Source organism: Diadema antillarum, unplaced genomic scaffold, assembly GCF_040938485.1.
Source record: "Diadema antillarum isolate AM-2024a unplaced genomic scaffold, OU_Dant_1.0 seq00000799_RagTag, whole genome shotgun sequence".
NCBI classification, from domain to species: domain Eukaryota; kingdom Metazoa; phylum Echinodermata; class Echinoidea; order Diadematoida; family Diadematidae; genus Diadema; species Diadema antillarum.
This window is the reverse complement of record NW_027271683.1, coordinates 1698919-1720292: the sequence shown is the minus strand read 5'-3', so window position 1 is coordinate 1720292 and position 21374 is coordinate 1698919. Positions and strand designations below refer to the sequence as shown.

At 38.2% G+C, this 21374-nt stretch overlaps 1 protein-coding gene across 1 annotated transcript in view; it reads left to right on the top strand.

Annotated features, from left to right (window-relative positions):
* Window positions 1-1278: 1278 nt before the first annotated feature.
* LOC139739472 (uncharacterized) overlaps window positions 1279-21374 on the top strand; it is a gene marked incomplete at its 5' end in the record, with an annotated part of 37382 nt that continues 17286 nt past the window's right edge. Inside the window, 5 exons of the mRNA XM_071650075.1 lie at window positions 1279-1338; window positions 10439-11730; window positions 11792-12749; window positions 13112-13209; window positions 15359-15495. Of these exons, the coding sequence (XP_071506176.1) occupies window positions 1279-1338; window positions 10439-11730; window positions 11792-12749; window positions 13112-13209; window positions 15359-15495 (2545 nt within the window). The remainder of the gene's footprint in view (window positions 1339-10438; window positions 11731-11791; window positions 12750-13111; window positions 13210-15358; window positions 15496-21374) is intronic.

The window sequence follows — 21374 nt, the reverse complement described above, 5'->3', positions numbered from 1 at the left end:
TCAGTGGAATGTTTTGAGAGTGGCATAGAATTGGTAATAACCTTGATTTTAGGTGTGAATTTCTACTCTTGGTTGAATCTGATTTATTCATTCCAAATTTTTATGTTCAAGCCATACGACGCTTGCATTGTCGCTCCCACCATGGCCATTTGTAGGGGAAACATGTTTTTATTAGCCCCCCACAGTGAAAGAAAAATCCTGAAAAATCTGCAAACTATTTCCAATTTTGCTTTTCTTAATTCATGATAAAAAGACATCATGTAGCATGTACAACATGTACATGCAATGTGAAAGCCCATACAGAGGATCACATTTGGATTTGGGCTTGTCAACTTGAATTCTTGAAATTTTTGTTAAAATGGAGGGCTGTGTGTGTTTTTGTCTCACCTGTACTTTTCATACAGTGGCGGATCCAGATGGGGGCGCAAGAGGCGCACGCCTCCCCTTTATTTATTGTTAAAAACAAAAGAAATAAAAAGAAAAAAAATGAACGAAACCCGGAAGTGGCACCAAAAATAATAGTCATGCCCCCCCCCCCCCCCCTTTACAGAATTCCTTAATCCGCCCCTGTGTATAATTACACTAAATTATACTTTATGCTGTCTGCAACATACATTTGGGTCGGGAGGGGTTTACATGTGCCAGACATTGGGGGTTAAGGGGATAATTATTTTCATGAATTTTGGGAATCTACAGATATTCTCAAATCAACTAGCAAAAATATTACCTCCCATAACACAAAACATGTTGTACATTCTCATGAAAAGTGATTATTCTTCTTTCTAATGTGGTTCTTCATTGCTAATTCAACCATTCACTAGATAGTCTTAAGTTCCAATCCTCAAATATTAGACTTTGGAAATATAAGCCATATACTATGCACATATAATGTGTATTTGATTTATTGTCAGAAGATATTTACTGATCAGACAGAGATTATGTGCAAGGATTGCATACGTTATCCCTTGCAAAACCCTGAATCACCAGTAATATAAACTTTAACCCGTTGAGGATGAGTCCAGAGTACTCGGGCAGGTGTCTATGGGAAATGCGTGCTGTAGCAAAATCACTCTGTTCTCTACGGGTTAATAGTAAAAACCTCGCAGGCAACATTGACTATGATGTGGCTTTGTGTGAGAGTGCAACAAGTGGGTGAATTGTAGGCCTTAAGTTTGACAAATTGATTTGAACTCTTTAGAGGAAGCTGTTTTGCAATGAACTTCTGAATTGCACCTGGACTCCATTCAGTCTTTAATATCCTTCTATTTTTGTGGACAGATGGGGAACTAAAACAGGATGGAGAAACGCAACCCACTGTGGCAGAGGTCAACGACCCAGGTGAGGACAAAAGTTGGATTCACACCGAGCTGGTTTATTAACATTAAGTTAGCCTGAAAATGGTTGCTTGAATGATACTGGAGCAGCAACAGTGTGAACACAGGGTGAAATATAGCTGTCTTGAAGTTAACATTGATGCCCATAACCGCAAGAAAATCTACTAAAATCTGAAATGAACTCATTTTAGTTGCATGTAGATTTACAACATGGAGCTGGCATAACTTCAAGTTAACACAAATCACCTTACTGTGATAAAGGTGGAACCACAAGGGAGATAATATGCTGCCTGAATGCTCTTTTCATAACTTTCACCAAGTTTTCATGAAAAGACTCACACTCTTTCAAGAACTGTTACTTTTGCCATGAAAAAGGTATTGAACAAAACAAACAGTGTGACATATACTGTAATTAAAGCAAGATATTTTTGCGGTATGAAGTTTTCGCGAATTAGAGCTGACAGTCTTTTTTGCAGTACTGATGATTTTCACAAATTGCCACTGGCATTCAGTGCACATAATATAGAAGAACTTTTGTGTGCATCTTAATATAAAAATTGCACATTGAAAGCACTCTCGCAAAATTTGCAAACTTAAAATGCACATGAACATCTCTAGTTTTACTGTATATTTTCTGGCTTTCAAAGGCAGAAACACTTCACTCAGTAAAAGTGCTTTCTTCAATTTCCAAACGGAACATACTGTACATGCCTGGACAATGACTGGCGTATGATACTATAGGCACCCTCAGTCTGTGCTTTCAAACTTAATTAGCCATTCACACACATTGCCAGACATGCCAACTTTTACATTTTTGGCAGGATTTTGTGCTGTTTTACTTGCCCAAAATACTGCAGGTTTCCCGGAAAATATTGTTTTTCCCAAAATTGTATGACTTAATGCCACTGCTCATGCCTTTGGAGGGAAGGTAAAATTCTTTTTTTTTTGGCACCAAAAAGTAAATATTTTCAGTCCTCAGAATACAATGTTAATAGTATCCTTGCCTGCATTGCACAAAGCAGATCATGGTGAAAGTTAAAAAACAAACAAAAGCAAAATGATCTGAATTTTGCATCACAACATGGAATTCTTTTTGTGTGTGTTTCATAAATCAATTACTACTATCTGTTTTTGCATTGCATTATTGAAATTGATTTGACAAGACCATTATTTTCAGGTGTATGCAAATGGGCTTTGGGATTATCAGTTTTCCCTCTAGAGGTATACGCCACCTTTCAACCCGTTGAGGACGGGCTGATTTTGCTACAACACCAGTATGTATCCATTATGGAGACATGATCATACACTGTCTCTAAGCAAATGCACACTACAAAGTCCCCATTCCAGGTTTCAGCACTGAATCAGCGACCTTGGGTCATCATCACTTGTAACTCAAAATTGTCAGCTGACGAAAAAATGACAGCCACGGCTCATGACCTTGTGCTGAGCTGCCCCTCCAACATCCCCCATCCCTGCCCCTCCAACACCCCCATCCCTCCCCCTCCAAAACCCCCATCCCTGCCCCTCCAACACTCCCATCCCTGCCCCTCCAACACCCCCATCCCTCCCCCCCCCCCCCCCCTCTCTCTCTCTCTATGGGTGTATTTATGTTCAAATTTGTGAAAGCAGAATCAGCATTTTGAAACACTGATCCGATTCCAAAATGCCACTCACAGGGTACTGTATATATGCTCAAATTTTCGAGCTCAAGGAATCTTGGATATCGTTCTCCCTGTCACTCCCACGATGCAAAATTGTATGAAATATAATGTATGAGTGTCCATTTCTGATATATTCTCTCATTTGTTTTAATCCTTATTATATTCCTATAATAATTATGATTTAATAATTGCTTTTATACATTAAGTTATTATTGTGAAAATGTTTAGTATTTGTGGTAATGATCAGTAATTATCAATATCATTATTGTATATGATCATTATCATTACTACTGCTACTACTACTAGTATTTCACTGTACTTCTTTTTTCTTCCTCACTTGGCTAATATCTTTGTTATCATTACAATTATTGCAATTATTGATAGTCCTATGTGTAAACTATGTGATAATGTATTACCATGTGATGAGTCCCTTTAACATCCTGACCAGACAATGGTCTAAAACAGAAACCATTTTAATGCTGATTGCTCACAATGGCTGTTATACGGTTGCTCCAAAACAGCTGTGTTATATCTGCCTGTCTCAGGAACACACAATTAGAGGCTAATTAATGAGTTAGTCACATGGCATTAGGCTAAGACTGTATTGGAGAGTGACAGTGCCTCTTAGGAATTGTCAACAATCATTGTAAGACTGACACCACCAAGTTAGGTGGGAAAAGAAAGTAAGTTTCTGTTTTTGTGATGGGGGTTTATTACTGCGATGAAGAAATTTGTATTAACCCATTGAGGATGGGCTGATTTTGCTACAACACTCATTTCCCATAGACACTTGCCAAAGTATACTTGGGACTCGTCCTCAATGGGTTAAAGCAAACACTCTCTGCAACGATCTGAACAATCACCAATTTAGTAGAAGTTTTTAATAGATCATGTTTAATACCTACTCCCACTGAAGTTAACCCGTTGAGGACGGTTTGATTTTGCTATCGTACAACACATATTTCCCATAGACGCTCACCCGAGTATACTCGGGACTCGTCCTCAGCGGGTTAAGAGGGCTACCGGAGTCGTCAGATTTCTCACCCTTTCAATGTTCGTTTGTGCTTTTTCTTCTTCTTCAAAGATGAAATACCATCAGTATGGATTCAGTTTCCTTGTAGACTCAGAAATAAAGCTCAAAATGGCTACTATGAAAAGTTTGACTGGTTGCCCACTGTGCTGGATGAGCATAGTATATCCAATACATGAAGAGTTTGTTCGCAAAAACCGATAAGTCCATATTTGCCAAATGGAGATATTTGCAATGAAAGGTCAAGAAAAATAAAGAGAATAATAAGAAAATTTTTGCTTCTGTTGACCATAACTTCAAAAATGTACCTTTGTATGTAGTGACCAATATATCATTTAAAAGGTATTATTTTGTACTTTATGACAGAGACCGTACTTCAAAATCTTCAAAAATGGACTTATCGGTTTTTACGACCAAACTCTTCACATTTTATTTTCTTCTAGTACACTCACGATTGGTAGGTCTTCACTGACAGTGTAACAATAAGGATGTAAATGAATTCTAGATATTTTCCTTTGCACCTCTATTTCAAAGACTAGAAAGGTCATGCATGTTGTTTGTTCTGTTGTGTGTTTATTTATTGCTTCTGGGATAACCCCTGGCCATAAAGAAACATATACCGTACACTTAACCTGTAATTTGATATTGCTCACTTCTATCCATCACAACACTTAGCCAGTTGTCATGCACTAATTTATCTGATACATTTGTAGATCACCCTTGTGAATAGAAAACTATATTATCTCCAAAGTGTGAATCCATCAATGCTCCTGTACCTATAGCTCCCTAATTGAAATTTTATGGAAATCTACTTGTACTGTAGGTATATTTTCATAAATCATCTTTCTGCAGTGACATCATAAATTATATGCACTGATGTCACCCAGCAATGGCGGCACTGGATCCTGATATGTGACTCTGCACCTCAAAACAAACAAAAAGTCGCCAGACATGAATTTTTAGTTGAGACCATATTCTGAAAGAGCAGACTTTAAGCTTTAAAATGATGTATAGTTCAAATCAAATGGACTCTCCTAACCTATCTAAATATTGGAAAGAAAGCACAAACTCAGGAAAAGCGTTAACTGAGAAAAGAGGCTCTGAAGTACAGTGTCTATTCAAGCGCTTAATCTTTACCAAAGCGTGCTGGCTGTGTGATGAATGGGACAAAAAACAGGAAGTAAACCACCAGAGTAACAACAATGAAGGAATTATCAGATTAAGCTGAAATTAAGTATGCCTCATTAACACATTCTGTCCATAATTATTGTCAATTTTCAAAGCAGTAGCACTATCCTTTCAAAAGTTATTAGAGTTGAAAGTGAAGAGTGTGGACAAGGTTTTTCAGAAATGAAAAAGGGATTCTAAAGACACACCTAATCACACTGTTCTACCAAAAATGTTCGAGATAAACTACTCAAAAAACACACTTTCCTGCCCGTTTTATGATACCAAATTTAAGCATAATGTAAAAGATGACCCGCTCTTTCAGAAAATATGAAAAAGTCAAGTTCGGCTAGGTTGACCCATTTCACTTATTTTCAGTCCTCACGCAAAATCAGTGTGTGCGACTTTATGTTCGTTTTGAGGTGCACGATCACATATATTCATACATTTTGAATGGATCATCAACTTTTCTGTACCTGTAGCCCCCTTATTGAAATTTTATGGAAATCTACTTGTACTGTAGATCGGTGTATTATCATATAATTCTGCAGTGACATCATAAATTATTGTAGTGTTGTCCTCCAGCAATGGTGCCACTGAATCTTGAAGTATTTTTACCTTTTGAAAGGATCATCTGATTTTCCTTATACCTCACTGATGAATTCTATTATTGCCACACTCTCTCAATCGACATGTATATTTGGCAAAGTTTCCCCTTTAAAATCTGGGGATTTTGTAGCTTGTGCTTTGCCTGGTGGATGAAACTGACGAGGACGTGATAATAGGGGTACAGCCACGTAATGTCAATTCAGGTATCAGCTGTTTATCTGGCACGACTGTCTGCCTGAACATCCTGCCCTATCTCGACTGTGCGTGAGACTCGAGGGGAAAAAATGGGATTGTTAAACAGCGCAACTGGCTTTCTGTGTATTGTTAGGAGAATGGTGGTAAGGTAGACATTGAACTGAAGAACAACATTTTGGGGTCATGAATTCAGCGGAATGTGATTTGTGTAAGCACAGCACATTGGAAGTTTATTTCCTGCTTACACTGCATACACACACACACACACACACAAGATGATAAATGAGTACAATATAGGGGACAATAGATTGTTTTGGAGTGGAGAGTTATTGTTCCAGAAGTAATGAGAATTTTTTATGTGTTTCGTTCTTGTCGTTTCATTTTATTTTTTCTTTTCTTACCTGCCATGATATGAGCAGCATGAGCGGATGAAGAATTTATTGCCTGACGCAGGACACAAACATGTTTGTTATAGTAGAAAATGGCTTGGCTGATGCTCAACATATCAAGTGATTTAAATGGCATGGGACTGGACTCATACACGCTTGGGAAATAGAAATTGAATAGTGAAATGAAGTTAAAGAAATATAATTGGAGCTGAATAAAAAGAAATTGCATTACATATAGGTAGTAATTAAATCTGTGAATTCGTACACATTTGACAAATAATGTACAGCATACAGTGTTCAGTTAAAGACATCTTTTTCTTAAAGGACAAGTTCACCTTCATAAACATAAGGATTGAGAGAATGCAACAGTATTAGTAGAACACATCAGTGAAAGTTTGAGGAAAATTGGACAATCGATGCAAAAGTTATGAATTTTAAAAATTTTTGTGTTGGAACCGCTGGATGAGGAGACTACTACAGCTTGTGAGTCATATGCGTACAACAGTATAAAGAAAATGTAAAAGAAAATTCAACATATTTTCACTTTTCTCGCATAATAAAAGAGCACTTGACTTGCCTCTTTCTAAAAGGAGGGGGAATAATATTACCCATAACATTTGTCGGTAACGAGTCAGGGGAATGTGTACTTTTTTCAAAAGATGGAATTTTGTGAAATTCTCTTTATATTTTCCTTATATTGTTGTACGCATGTGACATCTAAGTTATTCATACACTGCAGTAGTCTTCTCATCCAGCGGTTACTGCACAAAAACTTCAAAAATTCATAACTTTTGAACGGATTGTCTGATTTTCCTCAAACTTTCAATGATGTGTTCTACTAATATTGCTACATTCTCTCAATCCTTATGTTTATGAAGGTGAACTTGTCCTTTAATAGTCATGGACGTGAATGTTAAGGGATTTACAACAAAGTTAGACTTGTAGCATATAGATATTACCATCAACATCAGTCAATAAGGGAGTTCTAGCATGCAGTATGAAGCTATACAATCTACAAACAACTCAAAATGGTGCAAGAATGGTGACAGTATACACAGATACTAATGCCAGTGCAAATAGGTAGAATTATACTGGATAGTTTCAGGAAGAAGCAAAGGTAATCACTATGAACTGTGACAAAAGAAATATGAGTGACTATAGTGAGGGAATATACACTTGAAGAGTTTGTTTGCGAAAACCGATAAGTCCATATTTGTCAAATGGAGATATTTGCGAATAAAGGTCAAGAAAAATAAAGAGAATAATAAGAAAAATTTTGCTTCTTTTGACCATAACTTAAAAATATACCTTTATATGTAGTAACCAATATATCATTTAAAAGGTATTATTTTGTACTTTATGACAGAGACCGTACTTCAAAATCTTCAAAAATGGACTTATCGGTTTTTGCAAACAAACTCTTCACTTTGCTAATATATATCTATTGTTTGTAGTTCTGTGGTAAACCCAGTATCATATAATGTGAAGGAAAACGCTGAATGCAAGCTCTGTGATTGGCTAATCCATTCACCATAGTGATATAGCATTGATATACATTGTAGGCCTAAAATTCCACTTGATTATCCCTGGAGTTTAGCAGAAAGATGTACAGGGCATACTTGTCCTTGAATATCCTACCATTTTCTAGCAAATTTCTATCATACATGCAAGCTCTTTGATTGGCTAATCCATTCACCATATTGAACTAGCATTGATTGTAGGCCTAAAATTCCACTTGATTATCCCTGGAGTTTAGCAGAAAGAGGTACCAGGGTATACTTGTCCCTGAATATCCAGACCATTTTTCTAGCAAATTTCTATTCAGAAGCTTAACTTTTAATCTGGTTTTAAGTCTTGATCAACATCTGATGGCTCTTCCTGGAATGATAGGACTTTTGTTTTCTGAGTAGAAAGTCCGCTTTATTTTGAGGGGTCATAATGAGAGGTAAAAACAAAAACAAAAAAGGAAACAACACCACAAACATCCTGTTGATATGGCAGTTTTGGACTGTTTCATCCTACTTGGTTCTGTTCTCCTTTTTCCAGGGTTTTTGTTGTTTCTAGGCTGTGAAATAATAAAGAAGGTCTTTTCTTAAACCATAACACTCCCACCCAAGTACATGTTTCCCATATACCCAAGAGGAACAAATTTGAATGTGAGCCATAATGCTGTTGACATAATTTGTTTAATCTGATCTTCTGCAAAATTAAACAGGCACCAGACATAGCAAATGTTACTTTTCTTCAGTATTAAGTGCTGTTTCTAGCTTTGTTTTTTTTTCTGTCTTTTTTTTTTTTTGGCTTGTTTTTTTTTTTTCCAAATATACTGCACAGGTTTCACAGAAAGTACTGGTTTCCAAAATTGTATTAATGGAAAGGTCGATTGCAGGAAAAGCAAAAATGCTGTTTTTCTGAAAAAACAACAACAACACCTTTTCTGTTCTCAGAATACTGCAATGCTCTATTCAAGAATGGCATCTCTGAGGCACATGTACCACAGGGATGAAAGCTACATTGAATTTGCTTTCTTAATCTTTTGAGTTGGAATGTCTAATGCTTTTAGCTTGATGTTCGACAAGATATCCATCTTCTTGGATCGGATATTATCAATGGTCCTCGCAAACAGACCGGGAGAGTCGTCAGCACTTGGCTCGTGTGATTAGCCATGTGTGTTTGGCTCCCTCCCCTCCAAATTGAATTCATTACATCATTTGGTCAGGCAGCGTGCCCAATTACTGCAGATAACGCCAGTCGCCTTTGCACTGTGTAGTCCCTGTCTGGCATAAATGATTGCCCCGGTCTTGCTGGGAAATCGTGCATCACACTCAGACAATTTATGCTCTTAGAGATTAGTACCTCGGTGATAAAAGGGCGGGCCTATATAACTTGTAGCGAAACTTTGAAAACGGTACTTGACCGTTTTTTAACCTCACCTGTATATTTACTGCAGCCACAGGTGCTTTCCAGTTTATTCCCCCTCCCCCCCCCCCCCCCCCCCGAAAAAAAGGGAAAGTATGTACACCTTAATTCACACTGTAGGTTGATACTCTTTGCACCTTCATTTACAACTGAAGGTTTTATCATTACATTCACCATTAGTTTAATGTCATCCTGTGTAGACAGATATTCACCACCTTTGTGTAAGGTCTTTTGGTGGGCAGAAGACCCAACAAAAACACTGTAATTTATGCATCTGTTAATGCAGTTTTTATAAGCTTTATGTCTATTATTAATCACTTATATTTGCTTAGATTCACTACTCATGCATCTCCCTTGGAGAGAAAAAGTCAATTCTAGGGGTAATAAGAAATGCGAGTGCCCTGTTTTGTGAGATATTTGTCACAGCTAATACTTGAAAAAAATGATTTGCTAGTTCAGGGGATACCAGGAAAGAGTGTTGAAGATTGAATGAGGGATGCTCCTCAATACCTTCGTGGAACAAGGGTCATCTTTATCATAAACTTTTGCATTATTTTGAAATAGGGAAACTGCCTTTCTTTGACACTTTCATCATATGATTCTAGCTATTTCTTAAGTTTAAAGTTCAAGGTTCTTCATGAGTTACCAAAGAGCCCCCTTAAATCAGTTTGAGAGTGATAAAAATACTAATGGAGAGAATCAAAATGAGATCTTCATCCTCTGCTGTGTCACATGAAAATGGAGATGGGAGATGGGAGTCCCTGAATAGGAGATGGCCATGTGACTGATTGACATGAACGTTTAGCTGGTACAAGGCCACATCTGGGTGTACCAGCACAGTGAGAAACTTGTCTCATATTGAAGGGCCATTCGCCATGTATGCATTAGTAGACTTCATATAGTGATCTAGTGTTCAGTAGATGTGTGCCTTCAACAACCCACAGATCGTCATGCCATCCTTAAATTAGAAAAATGGCAGACTGTAGGTCTGCTAGATGATTCTTGCAGAACATGGAAGAGATATTCACTCTCATGGTTTGCATTTTGAATGACCTTCCTTGTGTCCACATACAAACTGGACTGCAGGTTAACAGATATTCTCTTTTCCTGTTCCATTTCTTGTGGTACTTGCAGGGAAGGAAGTGAGGAAAAATGTCACTCCTGGCCAAAAACAGCCACTCACAGATACACAGGACACGTGGAGTGAGAGTGTGCCTGAGGAACCCAAACCAGACACCACAAAAGGGAGAGAGGAGGTAGACTCGGAGGCCCCTGCTGGTGGAGAAACACCTGATAAGGTCAAAGATACTGTGGAAAGCAAGGATACTGTGAAAGCTCCTCAAGGGGACTCAACACCAAACCAAGAATCAGGAGGAAGTACTGGAGAGGAGAAGAAGGAAGAAAAACCTGCAGCAGAAGCTAAACCAGAAGATGCTTCTACTAGGGACAAAGAGACATCGGTGAGAACAGAATCAGCTAAAGAAACCATAAAGGATGACAAAGACAAAAAGCGCAAACCAAGTGAAGCCAAGGTGGAGGAGACAACATCTCCAAAAGGAAAGAAAGTCACACCAAAGAGGACTGCCAGGGAAACAAAGGATGATCACAAGGAAACCTCTAAGGATATGAAGAAAACTGATAAACAACCTGACAAGGAGACCTCAGAAACCGAGCCTCCTCCTCCTCCCCCTCCTCCAGCAAGGGAGCAAAATGCCATGAAGACAAAAAAGCCGATGCTACCGCCAACTGATAAACAGCCTGATGAGGAGACTCCAAAATCAGCTCCTCCTCCTCCTCCCCCTCCTCCAGCCAGTGAGCAAAATGATGAGAAGAAGAAAAAGCCACTGCCACCACCGCCTGTCGAGGAATTCCAAAAGACCAAAGATCCTGTTCAGCAAGACAAGAAGACTGAGGAAGCACCTGCCAAACAGACAAAACCAGCACCTCCGCCTCCTCTAACTGAGCCATCAAAGGAATCTGTCCTTAAAGAAAAGGATACTGAAAAAGGCAAGGAAAAACCAACCAAACAGGAAAAGCCAGCACTGCCATCCCCTGCAACTGAGCCACCGAAGGAAACTGTCAAACAAGAAAAGCCCACAGACACACCAAAGGATAACAAGAAAGTCAAAGAAGAACCTGCCAAGAAGACAAAGCCAGTGCCACCATCACCTGCAACTGAGCTGCCTAAGGAATCACTGCCAGCACAAAAGCCAGGAGACACATCCAAGGAGTCAAAGAAAGACAAAGAAGTACCTGCCAAGGAGACCAAGGAAGCACCACCACCTCCTGCTAGTAAGCCTCCAAAAGAAGTACCTGCCAAGGAGACAAAACCAGCAGCAGCAGCACCTGCAACTGAGACTCTAAAGGAATCAGTGCCAGAACAGAAGCCAGCAGACACACCCAAGGAGTCAAAGAAAAACAAAGAAGTACCTGCCAAGCAAACAGAACCACCACCACCATCTCCTGCACCTGAGCCACCTGCAAAAGGAATCAGTGTTGGAACAAAAGCAAGCAGACACACCAAAGGATACCAAGAAAGTCAAAGAAGAATCTCCCAAGGAGACAAAACCAGTGCCACCATCACCTGCAACTGAGACTCCAAAGAAATCAGTTCCAGAGCAGAAGCCAGCAGACACACCCAAGGAGTCAAAGAAAAACAAAGAAGTACCGGCCAAGCAAACAGAACCACCACCACCACCTCCTGCGACTGAGCCCCAAAAGGATTCACTGCCAAAACAGAAGCCAGCAGACACACCCAAGGAGTCAAAGAAAGACAGAGACGTGCCTGCCAAGGAAACAAAACCAGCACCACCACCTCATGCAACTGAGACTCCAAAGGAATCAGTGCCAGAACAAAAGCCGGCAGACACACCTAAGGAGCCAGCAGACACACCTAAGGAGTCAAAGAAAGTCAAAGAAGTACCAGCCAAGGAAACAAAAGAATCACCACCTCTTCCTGCAAGTAAGCCTCCAAAGGAACAAACCAAACAAGCACCACCATCTCCTGCAGGTAAGCCTCCAAAGGAGGAACCTAAACAAGCACCACCTGCTCCCACAAGTGAACCACCAAAGGCTAAGGAGCCAGCTCAACCAGAAAAATCAGAGAATAGTGCTGCAAAGCTAGATGTACCTCCTGAAACCAAGCCACCAAAGGCTGAAGAAAAGGTGGAGGCAAAAAAGCCGAGTGAATCCACAAAGGAGCCTGCGAAACCAGAGGAACAACCAGCTCCTAAAACAACAGAAAAGACTCCAAAAGACACTCCTGCCCCCGGGTCTGCAAAGACTACAAAACCAATACAGGAAGAAAAGCCTTCAGAAATTAAGGCACCGTCATCACCAGCAGCACAGTCACCATCTGAAGCAAAGAAGAGTTCTGAGGATAAAAGGGGAGCTATGCAACCTGATGCCAAACCAGGGAAAAGCAGCAAAGAAGAAAAGAAAACAGGTAAAGAGTGATACAATACCATATGGGTTTATTTTGTCTCTTGTTTATAGCGAGTACGATAGATTTCAATCATTTTTGGAATTTTTGCGTTGATAAAGATGGCTATATGTTTTCTTCTCAGGGGAAAAAAATGAAGAATTTTACCAGCTTGTGAAGCAAAATTTATTAACAGATATGAAGCATTTAGGTAAATCACCTGCAACTTTGTTTGATACTGGATATATTTCCAGTGCCAATTGTAACCTTTGTTCAAATGTCAAATTACCACCCATTGCAAAGCTTTTTTGTCTTTTTGTAATGTTCTTGTTACGTGGCATTGACAGCATTCTGTGTCTATGCTCTTTTCTTCTTTCCTTTCGCAGAAGATTCATCAAAAAATTCCAAGGATGCAGTTAAAGTGGCCCCACTGGACAGAAAGATTGCTGCTCTGCTGCAAGAGGCAGAGAAACTTGCTGAAGAGGTGGGTCCCACCTTGTAAATACTGTTCTGTTTAACCCTATGTGTGCTTCGACTGCCAATTGGCACAGATAAACCAAATAGTGTTGTTCACACTGTCCGTGGCAGAACATGGGTTAAATGGGAAGTGCAATCATTTTATGTTTGATAGCATAGATGTATCATTCATCATCAACCTCTGCTAAAAAAGAGACTTTTTTTTTTCTAAACAATCATGCCTATTTTCGAGCGATTGATGGTCTAGTAAAGGATTATAGTCCTTCCAGCTCTTTGTTTTATGTCAAACTGTAGTGTGCTCTCGCAAATGTTTTATTTTTATTTTTTCCCCTTCTCTCTAGTAAAGGATTATAGTCTCTCAGTCCCAGTATCTCTGAAGATTCCACTGTTGACAACAAAATGAAGCAAAACTACATGTATATTGTATACAAGTCATTTTCTGACTTCAATATCAAGATGTGTTAACCTCGTCTGAATTTTATTGGTCTTGACCTACCACTTTATGTCAAGTTGTGTTTTCTATAAACAGAAAGTCAATTTTTAGCTCACCTGAGCCAAAGGCTCAAGTGAGCTATTGCGATCGCCCTTCGTCCGGCGTCCGTCGTCCGGCGTCCGTCGTCCGTCGTCCGTCGTCCGTCGTCCGTCGTGCGTCGTGCGTCGTGCGTAAACTTTTTACATTTTCATCTTCTTCTTGAAAACCCCAAGACCGATTTTCATCAAACTTGGCAGGTAGCATCCCTAGGGGGTTAGGAACTCAATTTGTTAAAATGGGCACCATGCCCCACCCAGGGGGCCCCCAGGGGGGCCCAAACCCCCCAAAATTAAGGAATATGTAAAAATCTTCTTCTCTAGAACCAGAAGTGATAGAGCTAAGTTAATACTATGAGTTAGTACATTGATGACTGTAGTTTCAAGTTTGTTCATGGCAGAATCAGGGGTGCCCCCCTTGGGACCCAGGGGAGGGGGGTGGGGAGGGGTTCTAATGGGGCCTAAATTGTACATTTTCATCTTCTTCTTAAGAATCCCATGACCCATTTTCACCAAACTTGGCAGCTAGCATCCCTAGGGGGTTAGGAACCCAATTTGTTAAAATGGGCACCATGCCCCACCCAGGGGGCCCCAGGGGGCCCAAACCCCCCAAAATTAAGGAATCTGTAAAAATCTTCTTCTCTAGAACCATAAGTGATAGAGCTAAGTTAATACTATGAGTTTGTACATTAATGACTGTAGTTTCAAGTTTGTTCATGGCAGAATCAGGGGTGCCCCCCTTGGGACCCAGGGGAGGGGGGTGAGGAGGGATCCTAATGGGGCCTAAATTGTACATTTTTATCTTCTTGAGAACCCCATGACCCATTTTCACCAAACTTGGCAGGTAGCATCCCTAAGGGGTTAGGATCTCAATTTGTTAAAATGGGCACCATGCCCCACCCAGGGGGCCCCCGGGGGGCCCACACCCCCAAAATGAAGGAATCTTTTAAAATCTTCTCTAGTATCAGAAGTTATAGAGCTAAGATAATACTATGAGTGAGTACATTAATGACTGTAGTTTCAAGTTTGTTCATAGGAGATCCAGGGGTGCCCCTCGGGGAGGGGGGGGGGGTGGTTGGGAAGGTCCAAATGGGGGCCTAAATTGTACATTTTCATCTTCTTCCTGAAAACCTCATGATGGATTTTCGTCAAACTTGGCAAGTAGCATCCCTAGGGGATCAGGATCACAATTTATCAAAATGAGCACCATGCCCCACCCAGAGGGCCCCAGGGGGCCCCAATCCCCCCAAATTAAGGAATCTTTAAAAAAATGGGACCTTATTGTACATTTTCATCTTCTACTTGAGAGTGCCTGGTCAAATTTTGGTAGAGCTGTGAATAATTTAGATTAGTGACTGCGTGAAAGGTGAACTTGCGATACTCAGGTGAGCGCTAGACCCGCGGGTCTCTTGTTCTTTTTCATTGTCGTATCTATTTGTTTATTCATTCTTTCATTCATACATTTGTTCACAAGGTTTTTTTTTTCGATCTGTGTGTGAGGTAATTGATTTATTCGTCTATTCATAGTGTTCACAAGGAAGTGAATTGAATATTTTCCTCTCTTTTCCAAAATTTCTTGACTTAAAAAAAACCAAAAACACAACAACAACAACTACGACCCAAAACAGAAAAAGGTGGACCAGGCACTGTACAAGTATGAGGCCATCCTGGAGAAATATCCCGACAGCCCCAAGGCCCGTATGGGAAAGGCCCAGATGTTGGACCAACTGGCGGAGCAGAGACGGAGCAATGACCTCCTGCAAAAGTGAGTTGAGTTGGTGGAGCACGATGCACTGTAGGCACATGCTGTGTGGCAAACAGGTGTATATCAACCATGAGCAAAACAAGCGCCCATAACTATTTATAAAAAAAAAAAACACACACACACACCCAAACCCGCCTCGTTTCACTTTATGTCGTGTTGTAGCAGTAACAGCAGCAGCAGCACAAAAAAGAAAAAAAAAACCCTAGGAAGCTAATTTAGAATCATTTTTAGAGTCAGATTTGCTGTTATCCAGCTCTTTGTTTAATGTCAAACTTTGGTGTGCTCTAGCAAAGTTTTCTTAATGTTTTTCCCCCCTCTCCATGCTTCAGCACATATCTTTGTTCAGCATATACAACTGTGCTCTGTGGACATGTACATGTTAATCTCTTTAATAGGTGTTTCAATATCATGCAGTTTCTAAGAAGCCTTCAGATTTTGCACACAAACACAAGTGCAAATACATTTTATTTTGTTTGTGCATGCCAAGGACTTCTTTGATAAGTGTGCCTATTTTTTTAGTGGAAAACAGAAATGACACATCATGAAGTAGAAACTAGACATTCCATCAAGCTTTTAGATGCTAATAATATGTATATAACGTCTTTTCAGCTACATTTAACTGTAGTTAGAATTTAGTACTTTCTGTTTCATAAATGTTATGAAATGATGACTGTATCCCACATTATGTTTTGCCAAGGTAGCACCAAAATCAGCGTGCATGAATTTGATTTTACAATTATTACTCAATATTGTTCCATATTTCACACATTGAGCATATGAAATTGTGTATATCAAATTGCAATTATTTATGCAGTTCCAGAGATCATACAAAACCATATGTAGCCAAAGATGAATATAATCATTTTTCTTTTCACTCATCACTATAAATTGTGCAACTCCTTTTTGCTCCCTCCTCCCCACAAACCAAAACAATACAAAATACAGCAACAACAAAAACAAAGCAAACACAAGTTGGCTGACTAGTCTTGGTTAAAGGCTTGCACCTATCTGACAAATGTTTTCATTGCTAGTGCAGAACACTCTCAATGCAACAAACTTGCAGCTAGCAACTTAATAGAAAAGATTTCAAATATAGGTGTAAGACACATTTGGCACATAGAGAAATAATGATTTGATAGGCAAGATTTTGATAACTTCATAAAAATTATCAAGGTCCATAATATTTAGGCTTCTAAGAGGCTAAGGTGCTATTTTGAAGGTCATTACTATGATGGTTATACTTGACCCATCTCCCCTTTATCCTGTTTTTTTTTTCATAGAAGGAAAAGCAAAGAAAACTGCACAAAATAGGAGGATGATTTGGCTGAAGTGTTTGATATTCTGATCAAAATCAAAAATAATGTTTTTTTTTTTTTTTAAAGTTTTGACATTTCAAATGTTTGTAAGTTTATGAAGCATGTTACCCTGGTGTTTAGAATTAACCGTGTTTAAATACTTGCATTACCAGCACACTTACCTGCATTTAAACATCAAAGCCCAATTCCTCCAATTGTACAGTGCACTCCCGTTATAACAATCACAGTTACAATGAAATTTCGGTCACGACGATGTAAAAATTCAGACCTCAACATCCCATGTTTTTCCATTGTCTATTTGTTTGGTTATAACAAAATTTCGATATTACGAAAGAAAACTGCCGGTCCTGAGGACTGCGTTATAAGTAGAGTGCACTGTTTGTATTTGGTGGCTGATCCTCTTTCTATTTGAGTGTTTTCAGGGGGTTTTTTTGTGTGTTTATTTCTGTAGAAATGAGGATAGACAAAACATTTACCATTATTAAGCTGAGATTTCACTTCAGAAATTTTGAAAATGCAACATCCAAAAACTGTTAGTCAGGACGTTCAGGCACTAGAATCTTTATGACAGAATCCATTCCAAGGTTCATTCTTTAAGAACAGTAAACTAAATAACTAATGAAACCAGAGTGTCTGTCAGCTAGTATTTATTTTTTTTTTGTATTGTATAAATGTGCGCTCTTGGTCACTACAAAAGTTTCACAGCTCCTGTAGAAAGTTTTGAACAATTATCATGGCTTTCTCATACATTACATTGTATGTCTACACATTGTGTCAAGGTGTACTGTATCCATCATGAATTCATATGCATTGGACTGAGATGCAAAAGTGTGAGGATATCTTTGCATCCATATGCAGAATATGAAGTACAAACAATCTATTATGTGATTGTATTTGGTGTTGTCTATGCTTGACAGCCATTTTAATAGTTTCTGAAAGTTAAATTTCAACTTTTCTTGTAGTCTTAATCTTGTTTTGTTAACTGATGGTTTAAGTTCTATCTCTGACATTACTCATGGGAGCTAGTGTCTTGAATCAAATAGTCAAGTGACGATGAAAGTGAAATGTTGAAATATGTGTGTGAAAAATGAATGATAAACTTGCAGGGTACTAGCAGTAAAGTTCAGGGTATTGTAAGTCTTTGGATTTAAGTGTGCCAAATGACACATAGAATAGGACGTGGTATTTTTTCTTCTTGAAAAAGTTTTTTTTTTTTTTTTTTTAACTCTCAGGCATGTAGTATCTTGATCAGTTCTGATATCTAACATTCCATTTAACCAAGGTCCACATGTTGGGAGTTTAATAATGCATAGTTTCATAATATTTTAAAGGATGACCAATATTGATACCGATGAATAATAATTCTCATTGTCATTCACTTCCATCTGTATGATTTCAATTAGTACTAATAGAAGATTATTCGTATACATTCCCTTGCATTTGAAAAGCCAAATTTGTCATCGTTTATTTTTTGTGCTACATTTCTTGTAAGTGAATGGAATAACTTTCAGCTACATAATCAAGCAATATCCAAACATATTGCAATAGCATTAGTGCTTATGATAGAGCATGTCCTTGGCCTATATTAAAATTACTGAGTAAGTCAGAATATTGATGTTAGTAACAGTTCATGAAATGTGCAACTCAATAAATAGTACTTTTGAATATTTCAGTATTATAAACACATCAAATGTGTAAATGTCATTCATGAAATGAACTGTCATGTTTTTCAGCACCAAACTCCTTAAGGGCCCTCATTGAATGGATATTGGGCATTCTATTATTTCATGAAATGCAGTCAAGCTACTGTAAGGCATTTTAGATGTTTGCATAGTATGTAAAATCATGCAAAATCTGATAAAATTGTCAAATTGTCAAAATTACAAATCATTTATCATCATTATTTCTATTATTGCCAAAATTGCATTTGCCAAGTCCATCAGTTAATTGTGATATCAAATGTTTGCTCCATTGTGCAAATTTGCAATTTGACATCACAAATTCAGTTCATTGTATATTATTTGACATATTAGCATTTCTGCAGTTACATCCTAAACATACAGTCAAGCCTGTCGACAGCGAGACATAAAAAGTGGCTGTTATGTACAGATGGCCACTATAGACAGGGTCTGTAACATGGCTTTTCTTGGGGGGGGGGGGGGGGAGAAGGGGGTTAGTGGCTATATATGGTAGGTGACCACTATAGACAGGTTGCTGCTAAGGTAGGTTTGAATGTTCATCGGTGCAAGATAATACTTACAGGGTATGACACCGCTTTGTGTTAGCAGAAGGCTAAATGAGATTAAAAAGTGCAATTTTACACATGTGATATTGTTTTCCTATCACATCCAACAGTATTCTTTGAATTGTAAGTAATAAAACTTAATATTCAGGGCCCACTGGAGTGGACAGGATATTCGAAACCTCACATAGCTTTGGCTAGATGAAATTCTTTCTTTTTTTTCTTTCAAGAGAGAGAGATTGTTGCCTGATACATTATGTTTGCAACGATTGATCATGCAAATGATCTACTGTATATAGTCCCCACATTGTCAGACCGACCATGAATTTTTAGTACCGGTAATATAGAAAACATTGTTAAGACCCTGAAGAGTAGCAGAGAAGCTACTAGCACAGATTTAAATATGTGGGGCTTTGTGGTCTTTAATTTCTAAGTTTGTAACTCTCATTTTTCTGAACTACTTTAGCTGGCAAAACATTGTTCATTACAGTGTTAATGTAACTGCAATAGTAATATTTTGTAATTCTATACAGCTTTATATCAAGTAGTTATGAGTGGCCAGGACTTACTGTAAGAGCTTTGACATTGTGTTATGTAAGAAGAAAAACAAAAAACAAAACAAAAAAGAAACAAGAAACTACTTTCTGTGGGAATATTAAGCTATTAACCCTACTTCAACTATGAAATGTCTTCCATGTGAAGTGATAGGATATCATTTTATAGAATGAGTTGTGTTAAATGCCACTTTGATATTACAGTGCCATTCAATCTATGAACAAATGAAGAGTTTGTTTGCAAAAACCGATAAGTCCATTTTTGAAGATTTTGAAGTAAGATATCTGTCATAAAGTACAAAATGATACCTTTTAAATGATATATTGGTCACTACATATAAAGGTAAATTTTTGAAGTTATGGCCTAAAGAAGCAAAAAAAAATCTTATAATTCTCTTTATTTTTCTTGACCTTTAATTGCAAATATCTCCATTTGGCAAATATGGACTTATTGGTTTTTGCAAACAAACTCTTCAAATCTTAACAACTAAGTGTGTGACCTCTTATAACTTCTTTGCCATATTTTTGGTAAAATGTTTTCTTGAAAAGAAAAAAAAAGATAGTGTTTTGTGTACTGTATATATGTAGGTTTGACTTCGAATTAGTCTTGAATTTAGTGAACTGTGTAGGTGAGTTAGTTTGGTAGGTTGTCATAGGAAATTGTAGACTGCATGTGGTTATGAACATTATGATGCATAAAGATATGCACCTTTGCACTGGGGTGGCTTGGTACACCATTGCTCAGTGTGAAATTTGTTGGAAATTGGGAGTAGGGACTCTTTTTTGTGTGTTGTTTTAATTCAATTTGATTGGCTGATTCTAAAAGTGTATTGATAAAGTCTGTCTAGAAAGTGTGAGGTACTACATGTCAACATCTTGTGTTGCTGGAATGTAAAATAGGTTGATAATGTTACACTGTAATATGATTACTGTAACCAGGGTAAGTCTGTGTAACATCTGTAGAGATGACTTGTGAAATAATCAGATGGTGGTTCAAAAATGTTTTAATGCAGTATTAAAGGGATGGTATAGTTTTGGTTGAGATGGAGCTTCAGGTTTCCAACTTTTTTGTGAGAAAATGAGAAACCTCTTATGAAATCTGAAAGAGCCTACAATTCTAAGAGGAATTCAAAGTTTATTTGATTAAAATTGGTTTAGAAATGGCTGAGCTTTCCAGAAACATAGAGGTCCTAATGAAAGGTGTGACCCACCTTTTATTAGGACCACTCTGTTTTTCTTTGCTTTACAATATGGATATCAAAACCAAATTTTTGTCAAATAAACTTTGAATACTTCTTAAAATTGTATTCTCTTTAATATTTCATCCATGGTTTCTAATTATCTCGCAAATAATTCAAATCTGAATGCCCATCTGAACCAAAAGTATACCATCCCTTTAATGTGGCTTTTTGAGGTAACAGATTCTTGTAAACCACAAATAGCATTCTCTGCCGCCTTTTGTTTTTCTGTTTTAAATTTCCAAGAGAATGCATCTCTAAAAACTGCTGAACTATTGAAAAAAAAATGATGTGATTCTGTCAAAAGATCTCAATCTTTTTATTAACCAGGTGAATATATTTTTTTCTCATTCACCAGTGGATGTATGTTTAATAAAGCTTGTTTGTGATTGTATGATAATGTTAGTCTGCCTTCTTCTGTCACGTTCTCTGTTCGTTGATGGATGTTAGAGCATGAATGTTTCTGGTAGTGATATTAAGATGTTTGTCAAAGATATTTTTCTAGCAGTTCAAAATGCCAAGGTAGGCT